This window comes from Odocoileus virginianus, chromosome 13 (genome assembly GCF_023699985.2).
Source record: "Odocoileus virginianus isolate 20LAN1187 ecotype Illinois chromosome 13, Ovbor_1.2, whole genome shotgun sequence".
Classification (NCBI taxonomy): Eukaryota; Metazoa; Chordata; class Mammalia; order Artiodactyla; family Cervidae; genus Odocoileus; species Odocoileus virginianus.
The window spans coordinates 61,192,374-61,219,064 of record NC_069686.1 but is presented as its reverse complement, the minus strand read 5'-3'; the positions used below and the strand labels follow the sequence as shown (position 1 = coordinate 61,219,064).

The window sequence follows — 26,691 nt, the reverse complement described above, 5'->3', positions numbered from 1 at the left end:
TTTTGCTGCTAGTGAACTAGTTAAGAGCTCCTGATGAGGGCCTTTCCACCTGGGTCCTTTAATTGATGTCTTTTCTGATATACATAATCTTCAGGTTGTATATCGTGGAGTATCTGATCTTCATCCAAAGATAGATTACTTTGATGAGCTTCAGAAACAAGCTTAGAATGCTCTTTTAAGAGTTTGATTAAGCTTTTACATTTGTAACATGTCCCCTTTTAATAATACAGGTTCATACAGTCCTTCATCTAGTCTCATTGGTGTCTTGGGAGACAAATGATATTTCTTAGGTTGAGGAGGACCAATGGAAGGGTCTTTGGCCAGGGTCAGGAATAAGCATCTACAGTTTTAGCCAAATGACTTTTAGTTGTTCCATTTGTTCTTTCTAATAGCCCAGAGGACTGGGGATAGTAAGCAGAATAGGAATGCTGCATAATTGGCCAGATTTAGCAAATTTCCTGACAATTCGTCCAGTAAAATGGGTTCCCCATTTACTTGCATTTTTGCAAGAACTCTCCAATTGGGAATTACCCTTTCTAATATTAATCTGCCTAACGGCTAGCACAGTGACTCTTCTGCATGGGAGCGCCTCAACTCAATGTGAAAACATGCAGACCATGACAAGTACATCCTGGTAACCTTGAGTGGGGGGCATTTGGATAAAACCAGTCTGCCAAAGTTCAAAAGGGTGGCCTGAAAACTATGTAATGGCTTTCCTAGGTTGTATTTTAGACATGTGGTGCATCGAGAATAAATTTTCTGAGCTTTCATGAAGGAAAGCTTCCAGAAATATTGTTTACCCCATGGTACCATCTTATCTGGGTTCCAGTGAGTAAACTCATGAGTATATTGTAAAATGGGGGTATTGGGCTCCAAACAGAAGGCTAGGCTTTCCATTTGGGCCTACCCAGAGCCCTTTGTTGGAGTCAAATATGCCTCCTTTTTGTTTCCACATAACTTTTTCTCCATTTGGTGCCATTTCCTAAAAACTTAACAGGGTGTCAGTAAGGTTACTGGGAGACTGAAAAAAACCAGCTGTTAGTTGACTGTCACCATTCTGCAGAACTGCTGTCTTGGTGGTGTGATCAGCTCAAGAGTTCCCTTTTGTTTCTGTGGTCTCAGGCTTTGAATGACCTCATACCTTAGTAATAGCCAAGGCACTTGGTAGCAGAATTGCATCCAGTAATTCTGCATCTTGTCTTACACTTTTTTTTTGTCTTTTTAAAACTTGTTTTTATTCATTTCCAGCAAACACATTATTTATGATTTGGACATTCTCATTAGGATGGGCTTTTAGCCAATTTGGGGCTTCTCAGATGGCACTAGTGGTGAAGAACCTGCCTGCCAATGCAGGAGAGGTAAGAGATGCGGGTTCAGTCTCTGGATTGGGAAGATACCCTGGAGGAGGGCAGGGCTACCCACTCCAGTATTCTTGTCTGGAGAATCCCATGGGCAGAGGAGCCTGGCAGGCCACAGTCCATGGGGTCGAAAAGAGTTGGATACCACTGAAGCAACTTAGCAGCAGCAGCTGCAGTTAGCCACTTTATTTTTTTTTTATTAGTTGGAGGCTAATTACTTTACAATATTGTAGTGGTTTTTGTCATACATTGACATGAATCAACCATGGATATACATGTATTCCCCATCCCTATCCCCCCTCCCACCTCCCTCTCCACCCGATCCCTATGGGTCTTCCCAGTGCACCAGGTCCGAGCACTTGTCTCATGCATCCAACCTGGGCCAGCGATCTGTTTCACCCTAGACAATACACATGTTTCGATCCTGTTCTCTTGAAACATCCCACCCTCGCCTTCTCCCACAGAGTCCACAAGTCTGTTCTATACATCTGAGTCTCTTTTTCTGTCCTGCATATAGGGTTATCGTTACCATCTTTCTAAATTCCATATATATGTGTTAGTATACTGTAATGGTCTTTATCTTTCTGGCTTACTTCACTCTGTATAATGGGCTCCAGTTCCATCCATCTCATTAGAACTGATTCAAATGAATTCTTTTTAATGGCTGAGTAATATTCCATGGTGTATATGTACACAGCTTCCTCATCCATTTGTCTGCTGATGGGCATCTAGGTTGCTTCCATGTCCTGGCTATGATAAACAGTGCTGCAATGAACATTGGGGTGCATGTGTCTCTTTCAGATCTGGTTTCCTCGGTGTGTATGCCCAGAAGTGGGATTGCTGGGTCATATGGCAGTTCTATTTCCAGTTTTTTAAGAAATCTCCACACTGTTTTCCATAGTGGCTGTACTAGTTTGCATTCCCACCAACAGTGTAAGAGGGTTCCCTTTTCTCCACACCCTCTCCAGCATTTATTGCTTGTAGACTTTTGGATAGCAGCCATCCTGACTGGCGTGTAATGATACCTCACTGTGGTTTTGATTTCCATTTCTCTGATACTGAGTGATGTTGAGCATCTTTTCATGTGTCTTTTAGCCATCTGTATGTCTTCCTTGGAGAAATGTCTGTTTAGTTCTTTGGCCCATTTTTTGATTGGGTCATTCATTTTTCTGGAGTTGAGCTGGAGCAGTTGCTTGTATATTTTTGAGTTTAATCCTTTGTGTGTTGCTTCATTTGCTATTATTTTCTCCCAATCTGAGGGCTGTCTTTTCACCTTGCTTATAGTTTCCTTTGTTGTGCAAAAGCTTTTAAGTTTCATTAGGTCCCATTTGTTTATTTTTGCTTTTGTTTCTAATATTCTGGGATGTGGGTCATAGAGGATCCTGCTGTGATTTATGTCAGAGAGTGTTTTGCCTATGTTCTCCTCTAGGAGTTTTATAGTTTCTGGTCTTACATTTAGATCTTTAATCCATTTTGAGTTTATTTTTGTGTATGGTGTTAGAAAGTGTTCTAGTTTCGTTCTTTTACAAGTGGTTGACCAGTTTTCCCAACACCACTTGTTAAAGAGGTTGTCTTTTTTCCATTGTATATCCTTGCCTCCTTTGTTGAAGATAAGGTGACCATAGGTTCGTGGATTTATCTCTGGGCTTTCTATTCTATTCCATTGATCTATATTTCTGTCTTTGTGCCAATACCATACTGTCTTGATGACTGTGGCTTTGTAGTATAGTCTGAAGTCAGGCAGGTTGATTCCTCCAGTTCCATTCTTCTTTCTCAAGGTTACTTTGGCTATTCGAGGTTTTTTGTATTTCCATACAAATTGTGAAATTATTTGTTCTAGTTCTGTGAAAAATACCATTGGTAGCTTGATAGGGATTGCACTGAATCTATAGATTGCTTTGGGTAGTATAGCCATTTTGACAACATTGATTCTTCCAATCCATGAACACGGTATATTTCTCCATCTGTTTGTGTCCTCTTTGATTTCTTTCATCAGTGTTTTATAGTTTTCTATGTATAAGTCTTTTGTTTCTTTAGGTAGATATACTCCTAAGTATTTTATTCTTTTTGTGGCAATGGTGAATGGTATTGTTTCCTTAATTTCTCTTTCTGTTTTCTCATTGTTAGTGTATAGGAATGCAAGAGATTTCTGTGTGTTAATTTTATATCCTGCAACTTTACTATATTCGTTGATTAGCTCTAGTAATTTTCTGGTAGAGTCTTTAGGGTTTTCTATGTAGAGGATCATGTCATCTGCAAACAGTGAGAGTTTCACTTCTTCTTTTCCTATCTGGATTCCTTTTACTTCTTTCTCTGCCCTGATTGCTGTGGCCAACACTTCGAAAACTATGTTGAATAGGAGTGGTGAGAGTGGGAACCCTTGTCTTGTTCCTGATTTTAGGGGAAATGCTTTCAATTTTTCACCATTGAGGGTAATGCTTGCTGTGGGTTTGTCATATATAGCTTTTATTATGTTGAGGTATGTTCCTTCTATTCCTGCTTTCTGGAGAGTTTTAATCATAAATAGATGTTGAATTTTGTCAAAGGCTTTTTCTGCATCTATTGAGATAATCATATGGTTTTTATCTTTCAATTTGTTAATGTGGTGTATCACATTGATTGATTTGCAGATATTAAAGAATCCTTGCATTCCTGGGATAAAGCCCACTTGGTCATGGTGTATGATTTTTTTAATATGTTGTTGGATTCTGTTTGCTAGAAGTTTGTTAAGGATTTTTGCATCTATGTTCATCAGTGATACTGGCCTGTAGTTTTCTTTTTTTGTGGCATCTTTGTTTGGTTTTGGAATTAGGGTGATGGTGGCCATGAGGGAATGAGTTTGGAAGCTTACCTTCTTCTGCAATTTTCTGGAAGAGTTTGAGCAAGACAGGTGTTAGCTCTTCTCTAAATTTTTGGTAGAATTCAGCTGTGAAGCCATCTGGTCCTGGGCTTTTGTTTGCTGGAAGACTTCTGATTACAGTTTCGATTTCCTTGCTTATGATGGGTTTGTTAAGATCTTCTATTTCTTCCTGGTTCAGTTTTGGAAAGTTATACTTCTCTAAGAACTTGTCCATTTCTTCCAAGTTGTCCATTTTATTGGCATAGAGCTGCTGGTAGTAGTCTCTTATGATCCTTTGTATTTCAGTGTTTTCTGTTGTGATCTCTCCATTTTCATTTCTAATTTTGTTAATTTGGTTCTTCTCCCTTTGTTTCTTAATGAATCTTGCTAATGGTTTGTCAATTTTGTTTATTTTTTCAAAAAACCAGCTTTAGCTTTGTTGATTTTTGCTATGGTATCTTTAGTTTCTTTTGCATTTATTTCTGCCCTAATTTTTAAGATTTCCTTCCTTCTACTAACCCTGGGGTTCTTCATTTCTTCCTTCTCTAGTTGCTTTAGGTGTAGAGTTAGGTTATTTATTTGACTTTTTTCTTGTTTCTTAAGGTAGGCCTGTAATGCTATGAATCTTCCCCTTAGCACTGCTTTTACAGTGTCCCATAGGTTTTGGGTTGTTGTGTTTTCATTTTCATTCATTTCTATGCATATTTTTATTTCTTTTTTGATTTCTTCTATGATTTGTTGGTTATTCAGAAGCGTGTTGTTTAGCATCCATATGTTTGAATTTTTAATAATTTTTTTCCTGTAATTGAGATCTAATCTTACTGCACTGTGGTCAGAAAAGATGACTGGAATGATTTCAATTTTTTTGAATTTACCAAGACTAGATTTATGGCCCAGGATGTGATCTATTCTGGAGAAGGTTCTGTGTGCACTTGAGAAAAAGGTGAAGTTGATTGTTTTGGGGTGAAACGTCCTATAGATGTCAATTAGGTCTAGCAGGTCCATTGTGTCCTTTAAAGTTTGTGTTTCCTTGTTCATTTTCTGTTTAGTTGATCTATCCATAGTTGTGAGTGGGGTATTAAAGTCTCCCACTATTATTGTGTTACTATTGATTTCCTCTTTCATACTCGTTAGTATTTGCCTTACATATTGCGGTGCTCCTATGTTGGGTGCATATATATTTATAATTGTTATATCTTCTTCTTGGATTGATCCTTTGATCATTATGTAGTGTCCTTCTTTGTCTCTTTTCACAGCCTTTATTTGAAAGTCTATTTTATCTGATATGAGTATTGCGACTCCTGCTTTCTTTTGGTCTCCGTTTGTGTGGAATATTTTTTTCCAGCCCTTCACTTTTAGTCTGTATGTGTCCCTTGCTTTGAGGTGGGTCTCTTGTAGACAGCATATATAGGGGTCTTGCTTTTGTATCCATTCAGCCAGTCTTTGTCTTTTGGTTGGGGCATTTAACCCATTTACATTTAAGGTAATTATTGATAGGTATGGTCCCGTTGCCATTTACTTTGTTGTTTGGGGTTCGTGTTTATACAACCTTTCTGTGTTTCCTGTCTAGAGAAGATCCTTTAGCATTTGTTGAAGAGCTGGTTTGGTGGTGCTGAATTCTCTCAGCTTTTGCTTGTCTGTAAAGCTTTTGAGTTCTCCTTCATATCTGAATGAGATCCTTGCTGGGTACAGTAATCTAGGTTGTAGGTTATTCTCTTTCATTACTTTAAGTATGTCCTGCCATTCCCTTCTGGCCTGGAGGGTTTCTATTGATCAGCTGTTATCATTATGGGAATCCCTTTGTGTGTTATTTGTTGTTTCTCCCTTGCTGCTTTTAATATTTGTTCTTTGTGTTTGATCTTTGTTAATTTGACTAATATGTGTCTTGGGATGTTTTGCCTTGGGTTTATCCTGTTTGGGACTCTCTGGGTTTCTTGGACTTGGGTGGCTACTTCCTTCCCCATTTTAGGGAAGTTTTCAGCTATTATCTCCTCGAGTAACTTCTCATGGCCTTTCTTTTTGTCTTCTTCTTCTGGGACTCCTATGATTCAAATGTTGGGGCGTTTCACATTGTCCCAGAGGTCCCTGAGGTTGTCCTCATTTCTTTTGATTCTTTTTTCCTCTCTGCTTCATTTATTTCCACCATTTTATCTTCTACCTCACTTATCCTATCTTCTGTCTCTGTTATTCTACTCATGGTTCCCTCCAGAGTGTTTTTGATCTCATTTATTGCATTATTCATTTTTAATTGACTCTTTTTTATTTCTTCTAGGTCCTTGTTAAACATTTCTTGCATCTTCTCAATCTTTGTCTCCAGGCTATTTATTTGTAACTCCATTTTGTTTTCAAGATTTTGGATCATTTTTATTATCATTATTCTAAATTCTTTTTCAGGTAGATTCCCTATCTCCTCCTCTTTTGCTTGATTTGGTGGGCATTTTTCATGTTCCTTTACTTGTTGGGTATTTCTCTGCCTTTTCATCTTGTTCAGATTGCTGTGTCTGGAGTGGGCTTTCTGTATTCTGGTGGTCTGTGGTTCCTTTTTATTGTGGAGATTTTACCCAGTGGGTGGGGTTGGACGATTGGCTTGTCAAGGTTTCCTGGTTAGGGAAGCTTGTGTCAGTGTTCTGGTGCATGGAAATGGATTTCTTGTCTCTGGAGTGCAATGGAGTGCCCAGTAATGAGTTTTACGATGGGTCTATGTGTTAGGTGTGACTTTGGACAGCCTGTATGTTAACACTCAGGTCTGTGTTCCTGCGTTGCTAAAGAATTTGCGTGGTATGTCTTGTACTGGAGCTTATTGGCTCTTGGGTGGTGGTTGGTTTGAGTGTAGGTATGGAAGCTTTTGGATGGTCTCTTATTCCTTAATGTTCCATGTAGTCAGGAGTTTTCTGGTTTTCTCAGGATTTGGGCTTAAGTCTCCTGCCTGTGGATTTCAGTTTTATTCTTCCAATAGTCTCAAGACTTCTCCAACTATACAGCACTGATAATAAAACTTCTAGGTTAATGGTGAAAAGATTCTCCACCGTGAGGGACAACCAGAGAGGTTCACAGAGTTACATGAAGAATAGGAGAGGGAGGAAGGAGATAGAGGTGAGCAGGAGAAAAGGGGGACTCAAGAGGAGAGAAACAGATCTACGCAGTTATCTGTTCCCAAAGTGTTCTCCATAGCCCAGACACCCACAAAGATTCACAGAGTTGGATTGGGAAGAGAAGGGGAATGGAGGAAATAGAGGTGTTCTGAGGTAGAAAACAGAGTCAAAAGTGGGAGAGAGTAATCACCACACTCCTGAATAGAAATGGGAACTGAATATTGGATTCTTAAATGTCCAAAATTTATATCACATACTACTGAAAAACAAAGATTAAAAATCTAGCGTAGAGGTTAGACTCTTTGAAATACAATATTTAAAAACAAAAACACAAAATTTAGAAATATATATGAAGTTCAGTTTAAAAATAGGGCTTCTCTCTCTTTTTTTTGCAAGGTTATAGTGAAATGAAAATTAAGGAATAATAGAGGAGTATTAGAGGACTTTAAAAGGAAATAGAGAAAAACAAGAAAAAGAAAAAAAAAAGAAGGAAAGAAAAAAAAATTTTCCCTAATTAAAAAAAATCATAAAAATATATGAAAATGAAAGTTGAGGAGTAATGAGGGAGTAGTAGGGAATTTTAAAAGAAAATAAAAGAGAAAAAATTTTTAAAAAAGGAAAGAAGAAAAAAAAATTTTTTAATATAACAAAAAATATATATCTAGGAATTTCTATGGAGTTGTTGCGGTCAGTGTAGGTTCAGTTCAACTTCAGATAGCTCCTCTTTCCAGCTTACACTTCTCGATATCTGTAGGCCCCTTCCCGGGTATTCGGTGTTACCTTCAGGGATTTTAATCTGTTGCACCGGTCCTTTCTGAAGCGGTTCCCTTTGTTTATTTGGCTTCTGTTTGCCGTCTCTTTGGTGTCTAATTTCCGCCCTGACACAGGCGGGCGGAGGTGATCTCTTATTTAGGTTCGCTAGTTCAGTTCAGTCCTGCTTCGGGGAGGGCGGGGCGCTGCAGACAGATACCGCTCTGTGTGGATAGCGCTCACCGTGTTCCGGTCACACTGGGTTTGCCCCGCTCACGGGTGTCTGTGCTTTCCCCGTCTATACTGCTCAGGCTCCCGGCTGCTCTATATGGAGCGGGCCCTGCGTTGAGTGCGGTTCCAGTTTTCGGGTACTCCACAAACACGCAGATTCGGTTGCTCCTGCGTTTTGTGCCTTCCCCGGCCTGAGCGGCTCAGGCAGCCAGAGGCTTGGTGCACTCCCCCGGGTGAGGCGGGCCTTTTCCCTCCTCGTCGAGCGGCCCAGGCAGCCAGAGGCTTGGGTGCACTCTCCCCGGGTACGGCGCGCTTTTCCCCTCCACGGCCCCAGCGCGCGCCGCCAGTCGGGTCTCAGGAAGTCTTTAGATAGGAACCGGGGGCCTGTTTGCAGTGTGGGAGGGGGTGGCTTCTCAGGGGCTGAGTTTGCCCTTTTCCCCTCCCCCCTGCCTCCTACCTCCAGCGGGGATGGGCTGGCTCTTCTCTGGAGATTCTCAGTCCCTTTGTTTTGTGAACCGCTGGCAGTGTGTTTGGGCCGGTTAATTTTCTCCCTTGCTATCCCACAGTTTAAAAAAGCTCCCTCCGATTGCTCTCAGGGTCTTCGGGCCGGTCCTTACCCTAAGCAATGCCGCCCGCTCCTCTCCGTTCCGCCCCCGCTTGTTGCTGGCGGGTGCGGGCGTCTGGGGTACTTTTCTGCTGGGAGTTGTTTTTAGGCATGTAATCTGTGGGTTTTATTTATTTTTCCCTCCCAGTTAGGATGCCCTCTGAGATTCGAAAACTTCCCCCAGACCCGCCAGTGCGAGGGTTTCCTGGTGATTGCAAACTTCCTCTATTAAGACTCCCTTCCCGGGACGGGTCTCCGTCCGTAGCTCTTTTGTCTCCCTTTTTATCGTTTATATTTTGTCCTACCTCCCTTGGAAGACAATGGGTTGCTTTTCTGGGCGCCTGATGTCCTCTGCTAGCGGTCAGAAGTTGTTTTGTGAAATTTGTTCAGCGTTCAAATGTTCTTTCGATGAATTTGTAGGGGAGAAAGTGGTCTCCCCGTCCTATTCCTCCGCCGTCTTGGCTCCCTCCTTGTCTTCCATTTTCAACAGGCTGCCCTGAGGATGTTAAAAATCCTCTTTGTTTCCAAAGCACGCCAAAATCAAGTGCTGCCCCAAAAGCGCAGCGGCTCTGGGTATAAACCTTAGTGGATTTCCCTTTTGCCACTGGAAGGCTTTTGTTTGTGCTATTAATTCAGCCTGTTGCGCAAAAGAGCCGTGAGGTAAGGGACTTTCTCAAGGACTGATAATGGGGAAATGACAGCATAACCACCCTGCTACTTTCTATGAGGTCTCCGCAAATACAAACCATCAGTAGATATTACAAAAGCAGGATTGTCCATAGGGTTTTCTTGAAGATGGATCCTGGGAGATAAGGGTGTTTCAGTTAAAACAGTACAACTGGGGACTTCCCCGTGGTCCAGTGGCTATGACTCTGTGTTCCCACTGAAGGAGGCCTGGGTTCAATCCCTAGTCAGGGAACGAGATCCCGCGCGCTTCAGCTACGAGTTCACATGCCACAACTAAATATCCCCATGCTGCAACTAAGACCCAGAGCAGCCAAATTATTTTAAAAACAATTTTTAAAAAATCATGTTTTTCATCATTGACTTCTGATTCCTCTGGTAGTGAGGTGGCTGGATTAAGCTTGTTGCTTCTATGAAGAGTTATATTCAGTGAGAACAATACAATCTCATAGGAAGTTAATCGACTTGCTGAATAATGGGTGTGTGTGATGAGAGCTTAATGAGGCTTCCACAGAGTGAGGAACAGAGATAGTAAGAGACTGACTCGTGACTATCTCCTGTGCCAGCCCAGAGGCAGGGGGAAGGCCCCTGGCTACCAAATCTAGTCATTGGCTATAATATTCTATTGGTCGATAATAACTACCATGTTGCTGGGTTAGTCCTCTTAGTAAGTCCCTCTTTTTTCATGAACAAAGAGGGCGAAGGGTAGATCATAATTTGGATGCCCCAGGACTGGGGCCTTGGCCAGAAGTTTTTTTTAAAGGTCTCCATGGCTTCAAAATGTTCTACATCCTAGCAAAGAAGTTGAGGTTGGTTTTGTTTGAACAAATTATACACCATCTCCTGGAGTTTGCCCAAGTTCATGTTCAGTGTATCGGTGATGCCATCCAGCCATCTCATCCTCTGATGCTCTCTTTTCCTCCTGCCCTTTATCTTTCCCAGCATCAGGGACTTTTCCAGTGAGTTAATCTGTTTGCATTGGATGACCCAAATACTGGCGCGTCAGCATCAGTCCTTCCAGAGAATGTTCAGGGCTGATGGCCCTTAAGATTGACTGGCTTGATCTCCTTGCTGTCCAAAGGACTTTCAGAAGTCTTCTCCAGCACCACAGTGCGAAGGCATCAATTCTTTGGCACTCTGCCTTCTTTACGGTCCGGCTCTCACATCCATACGTGGCCACGGGGAAGACCATAGCTTGTGAGCTGAGCTCCTCCAGGCATCACCCTAGAATCTCTTCAGCCCTCTAGTTGTCTCGATGTCTTCCTTTAGCAGTCTAGGAGCACTGCAGGTGCTTGAATCATGAATGACCGATTGTTATAATGACCCCCAGATAAGCAAGAACTCTGCCTCCGCAATTCCTGTAAATTTCTTAGTCATCTAAGATAGCTGTAGCCAGCCTGGAGGTGTTCTGTCCCTTTCCTTTGGAGCAGAAGTTCTTAGGTAATATCTTCACTTTTATCTTGACAAATTCTACTAAGGCAATTGAGGCAAAGCATCAGATCAGCCTCTTACTTAACCACTCAGCCCAGACCACTCGGTCTCCTATAACTGAGCAAACTCCAGTATTTCTCAAGCAGTCTTCCCCAGTACCTTTGGACTGCTTGGGTATTCCCTGGTATCTTTCAACCAGGCCCCCCACTAGCTTTTAACTGGGAGGTTACGTAACTGTTGTAACACTGCCCAATAAAAATCAGGGTCATCAACCAGTATGGGAGATCGGAGAACCGGGAGAGCCTCCCTGACATTCACCTGGACTCCCTGAGGAGGCAGGCTGTGCAGGGGCCTCAGCTGGTGCGCGACTCCAGGTCCTCGTAGAGGTCAGCAGAGGAGGGAAGTCTGCTCCGGGTCCCTTTGTGGTCACCGAAACTGTCAACTCCGAGCGGGAGAAGCGCAATGTGAGAGTTGCGAGTTAAGTTTTATTTCTGGGCAAAATGACTACAGCCCAGGAGATGGCATTTCGGAGAGCTCTGAGAAACTGCTCCAAAGAGGTAGGGGAAGGTCAGTATATATGTGATTTCAGTGAAGGGGGAGTTCATGCAATCAAGCACATACAATTTTTGCAGAAAGTTGCTGCTAGTCACAAGGAACAGGTGTCACCATTTATGATTTTAGTGCTTTTCTAGATATGAAGAGATACAAGAATTGGGCTTGGGCTTTCCTGGTATTCCAGTGGTTCAGAATCCAAACCTTGCAATGCAGGGGCATCGGCTCGATCCATGGTCTGGGAAGATCCTCATGTCATGGGGCAACAAGCCTGGGCGCCCTAAAGCTCAAGCTCCATAATAAGAGAAGCCACTGCGCTGCAACTGGAAAGTAGCCCCACCTCGTCACAACTGGAGAAAGCCTGCATGCAGCGACAGAGACCCAGTGCGGCCAAATTAAGGAGATAAAATTTTTATAAAAGAACTGGGCTTATAAGATCTTCTCCTGAAAATGTCTTAACTATCTGAAGACCTCTTCTGCCAGTTTTTCCCAGAGCACAGTGCCTCATTCCTGGTCTCCACCCTGAACTCCTTTCAGGGTGTGTTGAAGATCAGCAGCTGCAGTGGCTTCGTCCTTCTAGAGGCAGATAGCAAGTGACAATTTTCAGTTGGCGTTGTAGGCCTTGAAGGCCTCCTCTACCAATGTTGACAGTGGTCTGGGGGGCTCAGCCTCAGGCTTTGGTAACTTTCCCCTGATAGCAGCCGTGGCCTAGATGAGGAAATGCAGGGCCAACAGAGACCTCACTTCTGCAGACTCAGGGTCTATATTGGTGGACTTCCTGAATGCCTGTTACCCAGTTCATGATGACTGCCAGACTCATCTTTCTTGGACCTTATCATTTACAGGCTTCATCATACACCTTTTCATTTCTTCTTACAGACAAGTAATATAATGTCACATCCTAGCCTGGCCTACATGATCTTCACAATCCCAGTCATGAAGTTGTGGGTCGTGTTCTGGGATTGTATCCCCACCCGCCTGATAAATTTGGTGGTTGGATTGGTAGCCAGTAGGTCATCTATGTGGTCCCTGGCCTTTCTCAGTATATGCTTTTTTTCATCCAGGATGGAACAGTGGGCCAGAAACACCATTGTGTCTGGCCAGGTGAGAGAATACTAACCCTGGCCTGATCCATTAGTCCCTAAACTTGGCAGTGTTCTCCAAGAACCTGCCAAACCTCTCCCAAGTACCCCACTGAGAAGGGGAAATGCACTCTGGTAATCCTTCCAATCACATAAGCTAATTCCAGAGGGAGCAAAGGCCTGTGGGGCAAAAGTCAGTCTAATTTTGAACCTAATTGGAGCTCCACTGGGGAAAACACTGGGGGTTCTGATATGAGGGGTTCTGACTGGACAGGGTAGGTGGGGGCCCATGGGCTAAAGAAGATGATGAAACAGAAGAAGTGAGGGCCTGAGAAGGAGGCTTAGTAGCAGCTGAAAGAAGGGGTCCATGAGGAGGTGAGTCTCTGAACCTTCTGGGGGCATCACAGGAATAGAGGCTACATACACACACGACAGGAATCCCTCAGACCAGACTCTTGACAAAGTCTCAGACAAGCCTGCACCTATGGGACCGCTCTCCATCTTGGGCACTGCTTACAAAATAGGTCCAGTTGTAAAAGGGTGTGAAAATTAATAGAATCCATTCTGTGTCCACTTCTGGTCACTGGAGGCATGTTAGGGCTAGACTGCAAAAGAAAAATCAACTGTTTTAATTGTCTAAACTGTCTCTAATTGTTTTTTATTTTAATTGAAGAACAGTTGATTTACATCATGCTAGTTTCAAGTACAGCACACTGACGGAAATATAAAATATGTATATGTATTCTTTTTCAGATTTTTCTATAATCGGTTGCTGCAAAATGAGTATAGTTAGTTCCCCGTGCTGTGCAGTAGCTTCTTGTTTATTTTCTGTGCATGAATTGTAGTGTGTATATGTTCATCCCAACCTCCTAATTTAACCTGACCCTGCTTTCCCATTTGGTAACCATAGGTTTATTTTCTGTCTTTGCGCCTCTTTCTGTTTTGGAAATAAGTTCATTTGTATCTTTGTTCGCTTCACACCTAAGTGATATCATATGGTATTTGTTTCTCTCAGTCTGACTCACTTCACTTCGTGTGATAAGGTCCAGGTCCATCCATGTGGCTGCAAATGCCATTATTTCATTCTTTTCATGGCTGAGTAGTGTTCTGTTGTGTAAATATTACCGCATCTTCTTTATCCATTTTTCTGTTGGACATTTAGGTGGTTTCCATGTCTTGACTGCTGTAAATGGTGCTGCAGTGAACCTTGGTGTGCGTGTATCTTTTTGAATTTTGATTTACTGCAGATAATGTGCCCAGGAGTGGGATTACTGGATCATAGCTCTGTTTTTACTTTTATAAGGAACCTCTGTATTGTTCTTCATAAGGGCTGTATCAATTAACATTCCCACAAACAGTGTAGAAGCCTTCTCTTTTCTCCACAGCTTCTCTAGCATTTGTTATTTATACATTTTGATGATGGGTACTCTGACTGGTCCATTTAGTTCGCAGATTCCTAGAATGTCGACGTTCACTCTTGCCATCTCCTGTTTGACCACTTCCAATCTGCCTTGATTCATAGACCTAACATTCCAGGTTCCTATGCAATATTTCTCTTTACAGCATCAGACCTTGCTTCTATCACCAGTCACATCCACAACTGGGTATTGTTTTTGCTTTGGCTCCACCCCTTCATTCTTTCTGGAGTTATTTCTCCACTGATCTCCAGTAGCATATTGGGCACCTACCGACCTGGGGAGTTCCTCTTTCAGTGCCCTATCATTTTGCCTTTTCATACTGTTCATGGGGTTCTCAAGGCAAGAATACTGAAGTGGTTTGCCATTCCCTTCTCCAGAGGACCACATTCTGTCAGACCTCTCCACCATGACCCGACCGTCTTGGGTGGCCCCACACGGCATGGCCTAGTTTCACTGAGTCAGACACGCTGTGGTCCTGTGATCAGATTGGCTAGTCTTCTGTGATCATGGTTTTAGTGTGTCTGCCCTCTGATGCCCTCTCGCAACACCTACCGTCTTACTTGGGTTTCTCTTACCTTGGACGTGGGGTATCTCTTCACGGCTGCTCCAGCAAAGCACAGCCGCTGCTCCTTACCTTGGATGAAAATCACTGCAGATGGTGATTGCAGCCATGAAATTAAAAGATGCTTACTTCTTGGAAGGAAAGTTATGACTAACCTAGATAGCATATTAAAAAGCAGAGACATTACTTTGCCAACAATCTGTCTAGTCAAGGCTATGGTTTTTCCAGTGGTCATGTATGGATGTGAGAGTTGGATTGTGAAGAAAGCTGAGCGCCGAAAAATTGATGCTTTTGAACTGTGGTGTTGGAGAAGACTCTTGAGAGTCCCTGGGACTGCAAGGAGATCCAACCAGTCCATCCTAAAGGAAATCAGTCCTGAGTGTTCACTGGAAGGACTGATGTTGAAGCTGAAACTACAATACTTTGGCCACCTTATGCAAAGAGTTGACTCATTGGAAAAGACCCTGATGCTGGGAGGGACTGGGGGCAGGAGGAGAAGGGGACAACAGAGGATGAGATGGTTGGATGGCATCACCGACTCAATGGACATGAGTTTGAGTAAACTCCAGGAGTTGGTGATGGACAGGGAGGCCTGGCATGCTGTGATTCATGGGGTCGCAAAGAGTCGGACACAACTGAGCGACTGAACTGAACTGTGACTGGTATGAGGTGATAGCTCATTGCAATTTTGATTTGCATTTCTCTAATAATTAGCAATGGTGAGCATCTTTTCCTGTGCCTGGTGGCCATCTGAATGTCTTCTGTGGAGAAGTGTCTGTTTAGATCTGCCCATTTTTTTATTGGGTTTTTTTTAATATTGCACTGTACTTGCTGTTTGTGTATTTTGGTGATTAATCCCTTGTCAGTCACATTCTTTGCAAATATCTTCTCCCATTCTGTGGGTTGTCTTTTCTTTTGTTTATAGTTTCCTTTGCTGTTCAAAAGCTTTTAAGTTTAATTGGGTCTCATTTGCTTATTTTTGTTTTTGTTTACATTACTCTAGGAGACAGATACAAAAATACTTTGGTGTGATTTATGTCAAAAAGTGTCCTGCTTCTGTTTTCCTCTAGACATTTCATAGTATCCAGTCTTACATTTAGGACTTTAGTCCATTTTGAGTTTATTTTTGTGTGTGGTGTAACAAAATGTTCTAATTTCATTCTTTTACATATAGCTGCCCAGTTTTCCTTGCCCCACTTATTGAAAAGACTGTGTTTTCTTCATTGTATATTCCTGCCTCCTTTGTTGTAGATTAATTGATCATAGGTGCATTGTTTTATTTCTGGGCCTTCATTTCTGTTACACTGATCTATATTTCTTATTTTTGTGCCAGTACCATCCTGGCCCTGTAGCCGTGTGGTATAGTCTGAAGCCAGGGGGCCTGGTTCCTCCAGCACTGTTTTTCTTTCTCAAGATTGCTTTGGCTATTTTGGGGGTCTTTTATGTCTTCATACGAATTTTAAAATCTTTTGTTCTATTTCTGTGAAAAATTCCATTAGTAATTTCATAGGGATTGCACTGAATCTATAGATTGCCTTGGGAAGTAGTCATCTTGACAATATTGATTTTTTTCAATCCAAGAACATAGTATATCTCTCCATCTATTTGTGTCATCGTTGATTGTTTTCATCAGTGTCTTAAAGTTTCCAGGATACATGTCTTTTGTCTCTTTAGGTAAGTTTATTCCCAGGAATTTTATTCTTTTTGATGTGATGGTAAGTGGGATTGTTTCTCTTTCTGATCTTTCGTTGTTTCTGCATGGGAATGCAAGAGATTTCTGTGTATTAATTTTGTATCTGGCAATTTTACCAAATTGATGGATCAGTAGTGTTCTGGTAGCATCTTCAGGATTGTCTATGTATAGTATCATGTTATCTACAAATAGGACAGTTTTACGTCTTTTCCAATTTTGATTCCTTTTATTTCTTTTTCTTCTCTGATTGCCATGGCTGGGACTTCCAAAACAATGTTGAGTAATAGTAGCAAGAGTGGGCATATCCTTACCTTGTTCCTCATCTTAGAGAAATGCTTTCTGTTTTTCACCATTGAGAATGATGTTTGCTGTGGGTTTGTCTTGTATGGCGTTTATTATGTTGCCATAAGTTCCCTCTATGCCCACTTTCTGTAGAGTTTTATCATGAATGATGTTGAATTCTGTCAAAAGCTTTTTCTGCATCTATTTAGATGAGCATATGGTTTTTAATCTTCAATTTGTTAATATCGATTTGCATATACTGGGATAAATCCTATTCGATCATGGTATATGATCCTTTTAACATATTGTTGGATTCTGCTTGCCAGTATTTTGTTGAGGATTTTTGCTTCTGTATTTATCAGTGATTATTGGTCTGCAATTTTCTTTTTGTGTGATATCTTTGTCTAGTTTTGGTATCAGGGTAATGGTGGCCTTATAGAATGAGGTTTGGAATGGTCCTTTCTCTGCAATTTTTGGAAGAGTTTGAGAAGGATAGGTGTTAAGTCTTTCCTAAATGTTTGATGGAATTTGCCCATGAAGCCATCTGGTCCTGGACTTTTGTTTCTTGGAAGTTTTTAATCACAGTTTGAATTTCATTACTTGTGATTGGTCTGTTTATACTTTGTTTTTTCCTGGTTCAGTCTTGGAAATTTGTACTTTTCTAAGAATTTGTCCATTTCTTCCAGATTGTCCATTTTATTGACATATAGTTGCTTGTGGTAGTCTCTTATGATCCATAGTATTTCTGTGGTGTCAGTTATAATTTCTCCTCTTTTCTAATTTTATTGATCTAAATCCTCTCCCATTTTTCTTGATGAATCTGGCTAAAGGTTTATCAATTTTATCTTCTCAAAGAACCAGCTTTTAGTTTCATTGATCTTTGCAATAATTTTCTTCTTTTCTATTTTATTTACTTATGATTTCTTTCCTTTTACTAATTTTAGGTTTTGTTTGTTCTTCTTTCTCTAGTTGCTTGAGATTAGGTTGTTTGTTTGAGATTCTCCTTGTTTCTCGAGGTAGGATTGTATTGCTATAAACTCCCCTCTTGGAACTGCTGTTACTGAGTCCCATAGGTTTTGTGTTGCTGTGTTTTTGTTATTTGCTTCTCTGTGTTCTTTTCCTTCCTCCTTGATTTCTTCAGGGATCTCTTGGTTATTTATTTATTTTTGGCTGTGGTGGGTCTTCATTGCAGTGTGTAGACTCTTTGTTGTGATGTGCTGGCTTTCTACAGTTGTGGAGCGTGAGCTCTAGAGCATGTGGGCTCAGTAGATGCCGTTGTGGAGCATGAGCTCTAGAGCATGTGGGCTCAGTAGGTGCCGTGTGTGGGCTCAGGAGTTGCAGTCCACAGGCTCTAATTGCAGTGGGCCGGTTTAGTTGCTTCACAGTATGTGGGATCTTAGTTCCTTGAACACAGATCAAATCCGTGTCCCCTGCATTGGAAGATGGATTTTTAACCATTAGGCCACAAGGGAAGTCTTCCCCTCATGGTTATTTAGTAGCATATTGTTTAGGCACCATATGTTTGTGACTTTCACAGGCTTTTTCCTGTAATTGATTTCTAATCTCATAGTGTTATGGGTGGAAAAGATGGCTTGATACAATTTCAGTTTTCTTAAAATTTACCAAGGCTTGATTTGTGACCCAAGATGTGATCTATCTTGGAGAATGTTCCATGTGTACTTGAGAAGAAAGTGTATCCTGCTGCTTTTGGATGGAATATCCTCTAAATATCAATTAGATCTGTCTGATATAATGTGTCATGTAAAGCTTGTATTTCCTTATTAATTTTCTGTCTGGATGATCTGTCCATTGGTGTAAGTGGGATGTTAAAGTCCCCCACCATTACTGTGTTACTGTTGATTTCCCCTTTTATGGCTGTTACACACTGGGTGCATTCAGTTCAGTTCAGTCGCTCAGTCGTGTCCGACTCTTTGCGACCCCATGGACCGCAGCACGCCAGCCTCCCTGTGCATCACCAACTCCCAGAGCTTGCTCAAATTCATATCCATCAAGTTGGTGATGCCATCCAACCGTCTCATCCTCTGTCGTCCCCTTCTCTTCCCACCTTCAATCTTTCCCAACATCAGGGTCTTTTCAAATGAGTCAGTTCTTCGCATCAGGTGGCCAAAGTATTGGGAGTTTCAGTTTCAGCATCAGTCCTTCCAATGAATATTCAGGACTGATTTCCTTTAGGATAGACTGGTTGGATCTCCTTGCAATCCAAGGGACTCTCAAGAGTCTTCTCCAACACCACAGTTTAAAAGCATCAATTCTTCTGCGCTCAGCTTTCTTTATAGTCCAACTCTCACAGCCATACATGACTACTGGAAAAACCATAGCCTTGACTAGATGAACCTATGTTGGCAAAGTAATGTCTCTGCTTTTTAATATGCTGTCTAGTTTGGTCATAGTTTTTCTTCCAAGGAGCAAGCCTCTTTTAATTTCATGGCTGCAGTCACCATCTGCAGTGATTTTGGAGCCCAAAAAAAGTCTGTCACTGTTTCCACTGTTTCCCCATCTATGTGCCGTGAAGTGATGGGACCAGATGCCATGATCTTAGTTTTCTAAATGTTGAGTTTTAAGTCAACTTTTTCTGTCTCCTCTTTCACTTTCATCAAGAGGCTCTTTAGTTCTTCACTTTCTGCCATAATTGTGGTATCTGCATATCTGAGGTTATTGATATTTTTCCTGGAAATCTTGATCTAGCTTGTGCTTCATCCAGCCTGGCATTCTGCATGATGTACTCTGCATATAAGTTAAATAAGCAGGGTAAAGAGCCTTGATGTACTCCTTTCCCAGTTTGGAACCAGTCCATTTGTTCCTTGTCCGGTTCTAACTGTTGCTTCTTGACCTGCATACAGATTTCTCAGGAGGCAAGTCAGGTGGTCTGGTATTCCCATATCTTTAAGAATTTTCCATAGTTTGTTGTGATCCACACAGAGGCTTTGGCATAGTCAATAAAGCAGAAGTAGATGTTTTTCTGGAACTCCCGTGCATTTTTCAATGATCAAACGGGTGTTGGCAGTTTGATCTCTGGTTCCTTTAGTGTTTTCTAAATATAGTATCATGTCATCTGCATACAATGACAGTTTTACATCTTCTTTTCCAATCTGGATACCTTTTATTTCTTTTCCTTGTCTGTGGCTAGAACTTCTGGTAATACATTGAAGAAATGTGATGAGAGTAGACATCCTTGTCATGTTCCAGATTTTATTAGGAAGGCTTTTCACCATTGAGTATTATATTGACTGTAGGTTTGTCATAGCTGGCTTATTTTATTGGGAAGGCTTTTCACCATTGAGTATTATATTGACTGTAGGTTTGTCATAGCTGGCTTTTATTATGTTGAGATATATTCCCTCTATTCCCACTTTGGTTAGAGTTTTTATCATGAATGGATGTTGAATTCTGTCCAGTGCTGCTTCTGCATGTATTGAGATGATTGTGTGGTTTTTGTCTTTTGTTGATGTGGTTTATTACATTGATTGATCTGCATATGTTAAACCATCCTTATGATCCTGAGATGAATCCTACTTGGTCATGATGTATGGTCTTTTCAATGCATTGTTGAATTTGCTAACATTTTCTTAAGAATTTTTGCATCTATATAAATGAAAGATAATATATGGCCTGTAATTTTCTTTTTTTCTGCTATCTTTGGTTTGGGTATTGAGGGTGATGGTGGCTTCATAGAAGGTCTTTGAGAGTATTCCTTCCTCTTCAGAAGAGTTTGAGAAGGATCAGTATAAATTATTCTCTATATGTTTAGTAGAATTCACCTATGAAGCCATCTTGTCCTGGACTTTTGTTTGTAAGGAGTTGGTTTTATGTTGCCCTTTTTTTGGTAATTACAGATTCTATTTCACATCTAGTGATCTGTTTGTTTAAACTATCTATTTCTTGATTCAATTTAGGTGGGCTGTTTCTAGAAACTTGTCCATTTCTTCTAGGTTGTCAAATTTGTTGGCATTTAATTGTTCATATTATTCTCTTATTTTTTTGCATATTTACATTTTCAGTTGGTATTACTCATTTTTCATTTCTAATTTTGTTTACTTGGGTTCTCTCTTCTTTTTTCTTGGTGAACCTGGCCAGAGGTTTGTCTATTTTGTTTACCCTATCAAAGAACCAGCTCTTGGTTTATTGAATTTTTTCTTTTGTTTTCAAAATCTCTATTCATTACCTCTCTGATCTTGGTTATTTCCTTTCTTCTGCTGACTTTAAGTTCTGTTTGTTCTCCTTTTTCTAATTCTTTTAGGTGGGAGGTAAGGTTGAGATTTTTCTTGTTTCTTAGAGAAGGCTTATTTGGCTATAAACTTCCCTTTAAGAACTGCTTTTGTTGCATCCCATAGATTTTGCATGGTTTTCATTGTCTCAAGGTATTTTTAATTTCCTCTTTGATTTTCTCATCAACACACTGGTTTTCCTAGTAACATGTTGTTTAGTCTTCTGTAGTCATTTCTTCTCATTTCTTTTTCTGAGGTTGATTTATAGTTTCCCCATTGTGGTCAGAAAGTATACTTGAAGTAATTTCCCTATTGTGCCCTAGTATGTAGTCAATTCTAGAGAATTTCCCATGTGCACTTGAAAAGTATATATTTTTCTTTTGGATGTAATGTCCTGAAAAATGTAAAAAAATCTAACTGTTCTAGTGTATCATTTTGGATCTCTGTTGCCTAATATATTGATATTGTGTCTAGAAGATCTCTCCACTGGTATGAGTGGGATGCACAAGTCTCCTGTTACTGTATTCCTGTCAGTTTCTTCCTTTATGTCTGTTAGCACTTGCTTTATGTCTTTGGGTGCTCCTATATTGGGTGTGTATATATTGACACACATAATATCCTCTTCTTGTATTGATCTTTTTATCATTATATAGTTTCCTTCTTTATGGCATTGTGTTAGCCTGTTTTGTCTGATATGAGTGTGTGACCCTGCTTTCTTGTCATTTCCCTTTCATGAGATATCCTTTTTCCATCCCCTCACTTTCAGTCTCTGTGTCTTTCGCCCTAAAGTCAATCTCTTGTAGGCAGCATATTGTAGACTCTTGTTTTATTATCCAGTCTGCCACTGTGTGTCTCTTGATTGGTGCATTTAATCCATTGACATTTAAGGTAATTATTGATAAATACATTCTTTATTGCCATTTCAACCTTGTTTTCCGGTTGAGTCTACATTTCTTCTTTGTTCCTTCATTTTTCCTTTTGTGGTTTGATGTTATGTTTATGTTTGTTTATGTTTGTGTTCTTCTTGGTGTTTATGAATCGATTATATGTTTTTCATTTGTGGTTATGCTATCTCTCAAGCATGTTAACTCCTTCCTATATCCACTTGATTTAGATTGATAGTTGTATAGACTAAAACACATTCTTTTTAAAAAAATCTACAAATTTTCTTACTCTCCTCCTCCGTATTTTGTGATTTGATGTCTTCCCTTACTTCTTCATGTTTATCGTTTTACTATTCATTGTGCTTATCATTGCTTTCACTAGAATTGATTTTTTCCTTTTAATCTGTGTGCTGGCTTATTTAAGTGATTTATTTTTCAATTGTGAGTTCCTCTTTCTTATAGCTTCTTGCATCTTTTCTATTTAAAAAGACCTTCCAATATTTCCTTTAGGAATATTTTAATATTGCTGTATTCTTTTTAGTTTTTCCCTTCTGAGAAGTTCTTTATCTCTTCTTCCAAATGATAAACTTGCTGGGTAGAGTATGCTAGGTTGCACATTTTTCTGTTTCAAGACTTTGAATATATTTTGCAGTTCCCTCTTTGCCTACAACATTTCTGTAGAGAAATCAGCTGACAGCCTTATGGGCACTTCCTGGTAATTAACTGTTTGTTTTTCTTTTGCTGCCTTTGGAACCCATTTTAATTATAATCTGTCTTGGTGTAGGCATGTTTGGGTTCATCTTGTTTGGGGCCCTCTGTGCTTTGCAGGTTCAATCCCTGGGTTGGGAAGATGCCCTGGAGAAGAGAATGGCAACTCACTCCAGTATTCTTGTCTGGAGAATTCCACTGATAGAGGAGCCTGGCAGACTACAGTCAGTGGGGTCACAAAGAGTGGGACACAACTGAGCGAGTGAGCACAGACAGACGGTGCTTTCTATACCTGGATGTCTGTGTCCTTCTTTAGGTTTGGGACGTCTTCAGCCATAATTTCTTTAAAAACATTTCTATCCCTTTTTTTTCCCTCCTTCTGGAATCCATAATACACATATATTGGCACATAGGTCTCTCATTAATTTTTTAAGATTTGGCTTTCTGTCTGCTGTTATGATTGGGTAATTTCCGTTATTCTATCTTCTAGATCACTTATTCCTTTTTCCGCATTTTTCAATCTATTCATAGCCTTTAGCTCTGTTTGCATTTCTGTAAATTTCTAGTTTTTCTTGACTCCTCCTTGTAGTTTCTAGTTCTTTTTTTACAATAATGTGCATTTCTATTGATTACGTTTCTTAATCCCTTCAGTATTTTCATTACCTTTTTTTTGACCTGTGCAATAGACTGAAGAGATGTTTTATTGTTTTTTCAGGAGAGTTTTCTTGATCTCTTAACTAGGAGTGTTTCCTCTACTTCTCCATTCTACTTACATTTCTCTCACTCCTTAAGTTTAGGAGAAGCAGTTACCCACCATGGTCTTGGAAGGGTATTTATATGCAGGAGAGCGCCTGTGTAGCATGTGTGGGTTTAGTATTTTTGGCACCAGGACTGTTTTTAGTGCGAATGCCTGCCACCTCTGGTTAGCAGGGCCTTCTCTTTGCTCTGTGGTTGTCATAGCCCTGTCGGTGGCAGGATCTGCTTATACCCTCCAGTTGTTGGAACAGAAGCCCCCAGACTGGCGTCTGAGCTGCGTGGGAGGCAGGTGGGGCTGGAGGACCCCCCCGGGGGAGGAGCCACGGAGTATTCCCCGGTTGGAGCCGCTCACCTGCGCTGTGGGTGTCGCCTGTCACGTGCCGTGCGGGCTCGCAAGGCACCCTGTGGCTGGTGCTGTTCCGGGTCCCACCTCAGCTCCGGGTACTTTCCCTCTGTTAATGCTTATCCGTGGTTAAGCTTCAGTAGTAGTATAATACCGCGTTTAGACCAATAGAGGTGAATTTTATATCTCAGTGTAAATTTACATATCCTTTTCACTTAATCTAAAGCATCCTTTCCCCGCCATGTATTCATGTCATTGAAATCAGGATGGATTCACACAATTGGCAGGCTTTTTCTCAGTGGTACACAGATTATGGTGATGTCTTAAAATCAGTGGTGTATGATATCTGATGAACTAGGGCACTTGTGGGAAATTGATGTGTGTGGGTATTTTTCCTCTACGTCACTTTATGGAACTATAGCCTGTTACACTTTTTTCTGCTACTCTGCCACTCACCCCACTGTGGCCATCTGCTGGTCTTTGGGGCCTTTTCCTGGGCACCTTATGACCTCTGGACCAGCTGCACCCAAGCCTCAGAGCTTAAGTGGCTCATTTGGGTCTCTTAATGAATGTAGCGACATTGCACAAACTTGTTGACCATCCCAACTGAAATCAGCTCTATGGCCCAGAAACATTTCCTTTTACCCAGTTTTATGGTCATCAGAGCTATGATAGTTTCACTTATGTCTCTTTCCTCACTAAAGCATAAGCTCCAGGAGAATCAGGCTCTGGCCTGTCTTGTTCAACACAGTATGGCAGCACCTGGGACAGAGCCTGACACCAAGTAGGTGCTCAGATACGTCTGGAGGAAGGTTTCAGAAAAACGACGTTAGGCTACGGATCCAGTATCAAGTGATGTAGCAAGGTACTATGTTTCAAATTTATAAATAACATTACTTATTTTTCTATGAGAATCTCATCTATATAAATTATTGTGTTGGGACAATCCATTTCTGATTGCCGTTCCATTAAACATAATTTCAGGAATGCACTATTGGCATACACCTAGAATAATTTCCATAGGATGCAACAGTTCATACTGCACTTAATTAATTTGCACATGTTCCAAATCTTCTTACTCTTGACTGGAACTGATGTCAAAAGGTGACAAACTATGATGAAAAAGACAATTTCAAAAAAATTCAACGTGATTACCTTCAAAAAATTTTAGGAAGAGTCTTCTCTCCCAAAGGAAAGATTTAGTTAAAATTACTGTTTATATCAAAAAACTTATTTACCTAAGCACAATTCAAAAAAATAATTGAAATAAAGTTTGTAGAACATCTAATAAGAACAATAATGGATAATTTATGGTCAATTTCTTTAATTCTTATATTTCACATGTATGACAGAAAGATAAAAAGACTGCAATTATGAAAAACTCTGAATTTCTGCTTTTATTGAAAAAAGCCCATGATTCTTTGGGAGGTCATAACAAGGTGGTTTTCCAGTCAGATCATAATTTCTACAATTTCTGTAATAACCATAAATTCCAAAGGTTCCCATTCTCCCCACCCCAATTCACTTTTGGCACCTATGTGAAATGTCACTTCTGAAAAATGGGGAAAAATATGCTGAGTACTAGGTTTTTATCATAGTCATCTTTTCTTGATGAAAAACTCTCTGCTGAATTTAGAATATTGACACAAAAAAGGCGAATGCTATGTCATCCATAAAAATCTTTTTTTTTAACTAGATGGTTATCTCAGAAACAAATTTATATGAGATACAGCAACCAGCTCTCAGATGTGAAGGGGTGCTGGCTTTTCTTAGCCTGCTCCACTTCTTCTGATTTTAAATTCAGCATTTACTGAGCAATTGTACGAGGTAGCCAGGTGTGGGGCACAGCTCTGGCTCCAGGAGTTCAGAACACAGTTTTAACTCACCACGTACTTCAGAACTGAGGAGACACTGAAAGAAAAGAAGAGAAAAGGTCCTCTCAGCCCCTGCAGCGAGGAGACGGCAGGATGGCATGTGCCGGTCACAGGCAGAGGAGAGGAGCAGGCCCTCACGACTGGCAACGAGGAGAGGATGTGGCCAAGGGATTTTTTAAAAATTCTTATTAGAAAAGTATCATTTATAAAGTATATTGATCTTGTATCTTAATTTATTATAAAGTACACTAATCTTGAATCTTCCTTTATTAAAAAGAAGCTCCTTCACAAAAATCAGGACGCCGCAGAAGAGGAACCAGCAGACTGTGCCTGGCTGACACTTAACTCTGAAGAATGCGACTTTCATACTGAGAAGGATTTCTGAGCTTGGTATTGACCTGCTTGGCCCAACTGAAAAAAATTTTTTTTTTTTTTTTTAGCTCTGCTTCCAGTTCACAGGGTATGGCCAAAAGGCTTCTCCAAAAAGTCTTTGAATTTTCCAGCATCATTAGAACCTAACGGGTGTTTCTGAGAACTACTGTGGAGCTGACAAGAGTAGGGGAGTCTCACCCCACTCCTTGCCTCTCAAGAGCTAATAAGACATTTTATTTCAAAGAGATACTAATGCTATCAAACTGGGGGGGAAAAGAAGAAACAGGGGCAGTCTCTTTAACTGCACTTGGCTCGCGCCTGCCCCACATTCACGGTTAACGTTAGGGAGGCGGCGCTCAGTCTCTGCAACCTCCTGACAGAGGAGCCGTCCCACAGCAGGGTCGAGGCCTTATTCCTTCTGCCGGCCAGCGAGTCACAGGTATTTTTCCCCATTTACAGAAGCGTGTGTGAAGATATTCTCCCCATTTACAGAAGCGTGTGTGAAGAGGCTGGGGAGGGCAGGAACAGGCTGAGAGGTCGACGGAAGTCTTGTCTCAAGGAGCCCGCCCTCGGTCCTTAGTGGCGACCCACTTGGTCCAGCACCTGGGCCTTCACAGTAAGCAACATCTTTCTTTAAAACTTTTCTTGTTCTTGCTGCTTTTCTTGCCATTCTTGTCTTTGTTTTCTGACATCTTCTTTGTCCTGATCTCTCTCATGAGGTCAAAGAACACCTGGGGTGGGGAGGAAAAAGCCATTTCATGATGTAATGAGGCAGTATGACCAAGCAGGATATGTGGTTACATTTTAAAGCATCAAGCCAAATGTATTCTTAGAAACCACGCGCCATCAAAAACAAAAGGTTTAAAGCAAAGGAGAACAATTAACATTAAAAGCATTTTCTGGTTCTACAAAGGAGATATCTCTGCTCACATCACACGACGGGTCAAGCT

The 26,691-nt window shown here is 40.9% G+C and overlaps 1 protein-coding gene and 1 long non-coding RNA gene across 4 annotated transcripts in view; one reads left to right on the top strand and one right to left on the bottom strand.

Moving 5' to 3' along the window:
* LOC139038086 (uncharacterized) overlaps positions 1–25,649 on the top strand; it is a 43,966-nt gene extending 18,317 nt beyond the window's left edge. For both annotated transcript variants that reach the window (XR_011491027.1, XR_011491026.1), the window contains one exon: positions 24,200–25,649. This is a non-coding gene — a long non-coding RNA (uncharacterized lncRNA). The remainder of the gene's footprint in view (positions 1–24,199) is intronic.
* The window catches only part of RALB (RAS like proto-oncogene B), a 70,168-nt gene continuing 68,343 nt past the window's right edge, over positions 24,867–26,691 (bottom strand). For both annotated transcript variants that reach the window (XM_020894642.2, XM_020894645.2), the window contains one exon: positions 24,867–26,472. In XM_020894642.2, coding sequence (XP_020750301.1) covers positions 26,353–26,472 — 120 coding nt within the window. In that variant the 3' untranslated portion in view covers positions 24,867–26,352. The remainder of the gene's footprint in view (positions 26,473–26,691) is intronic.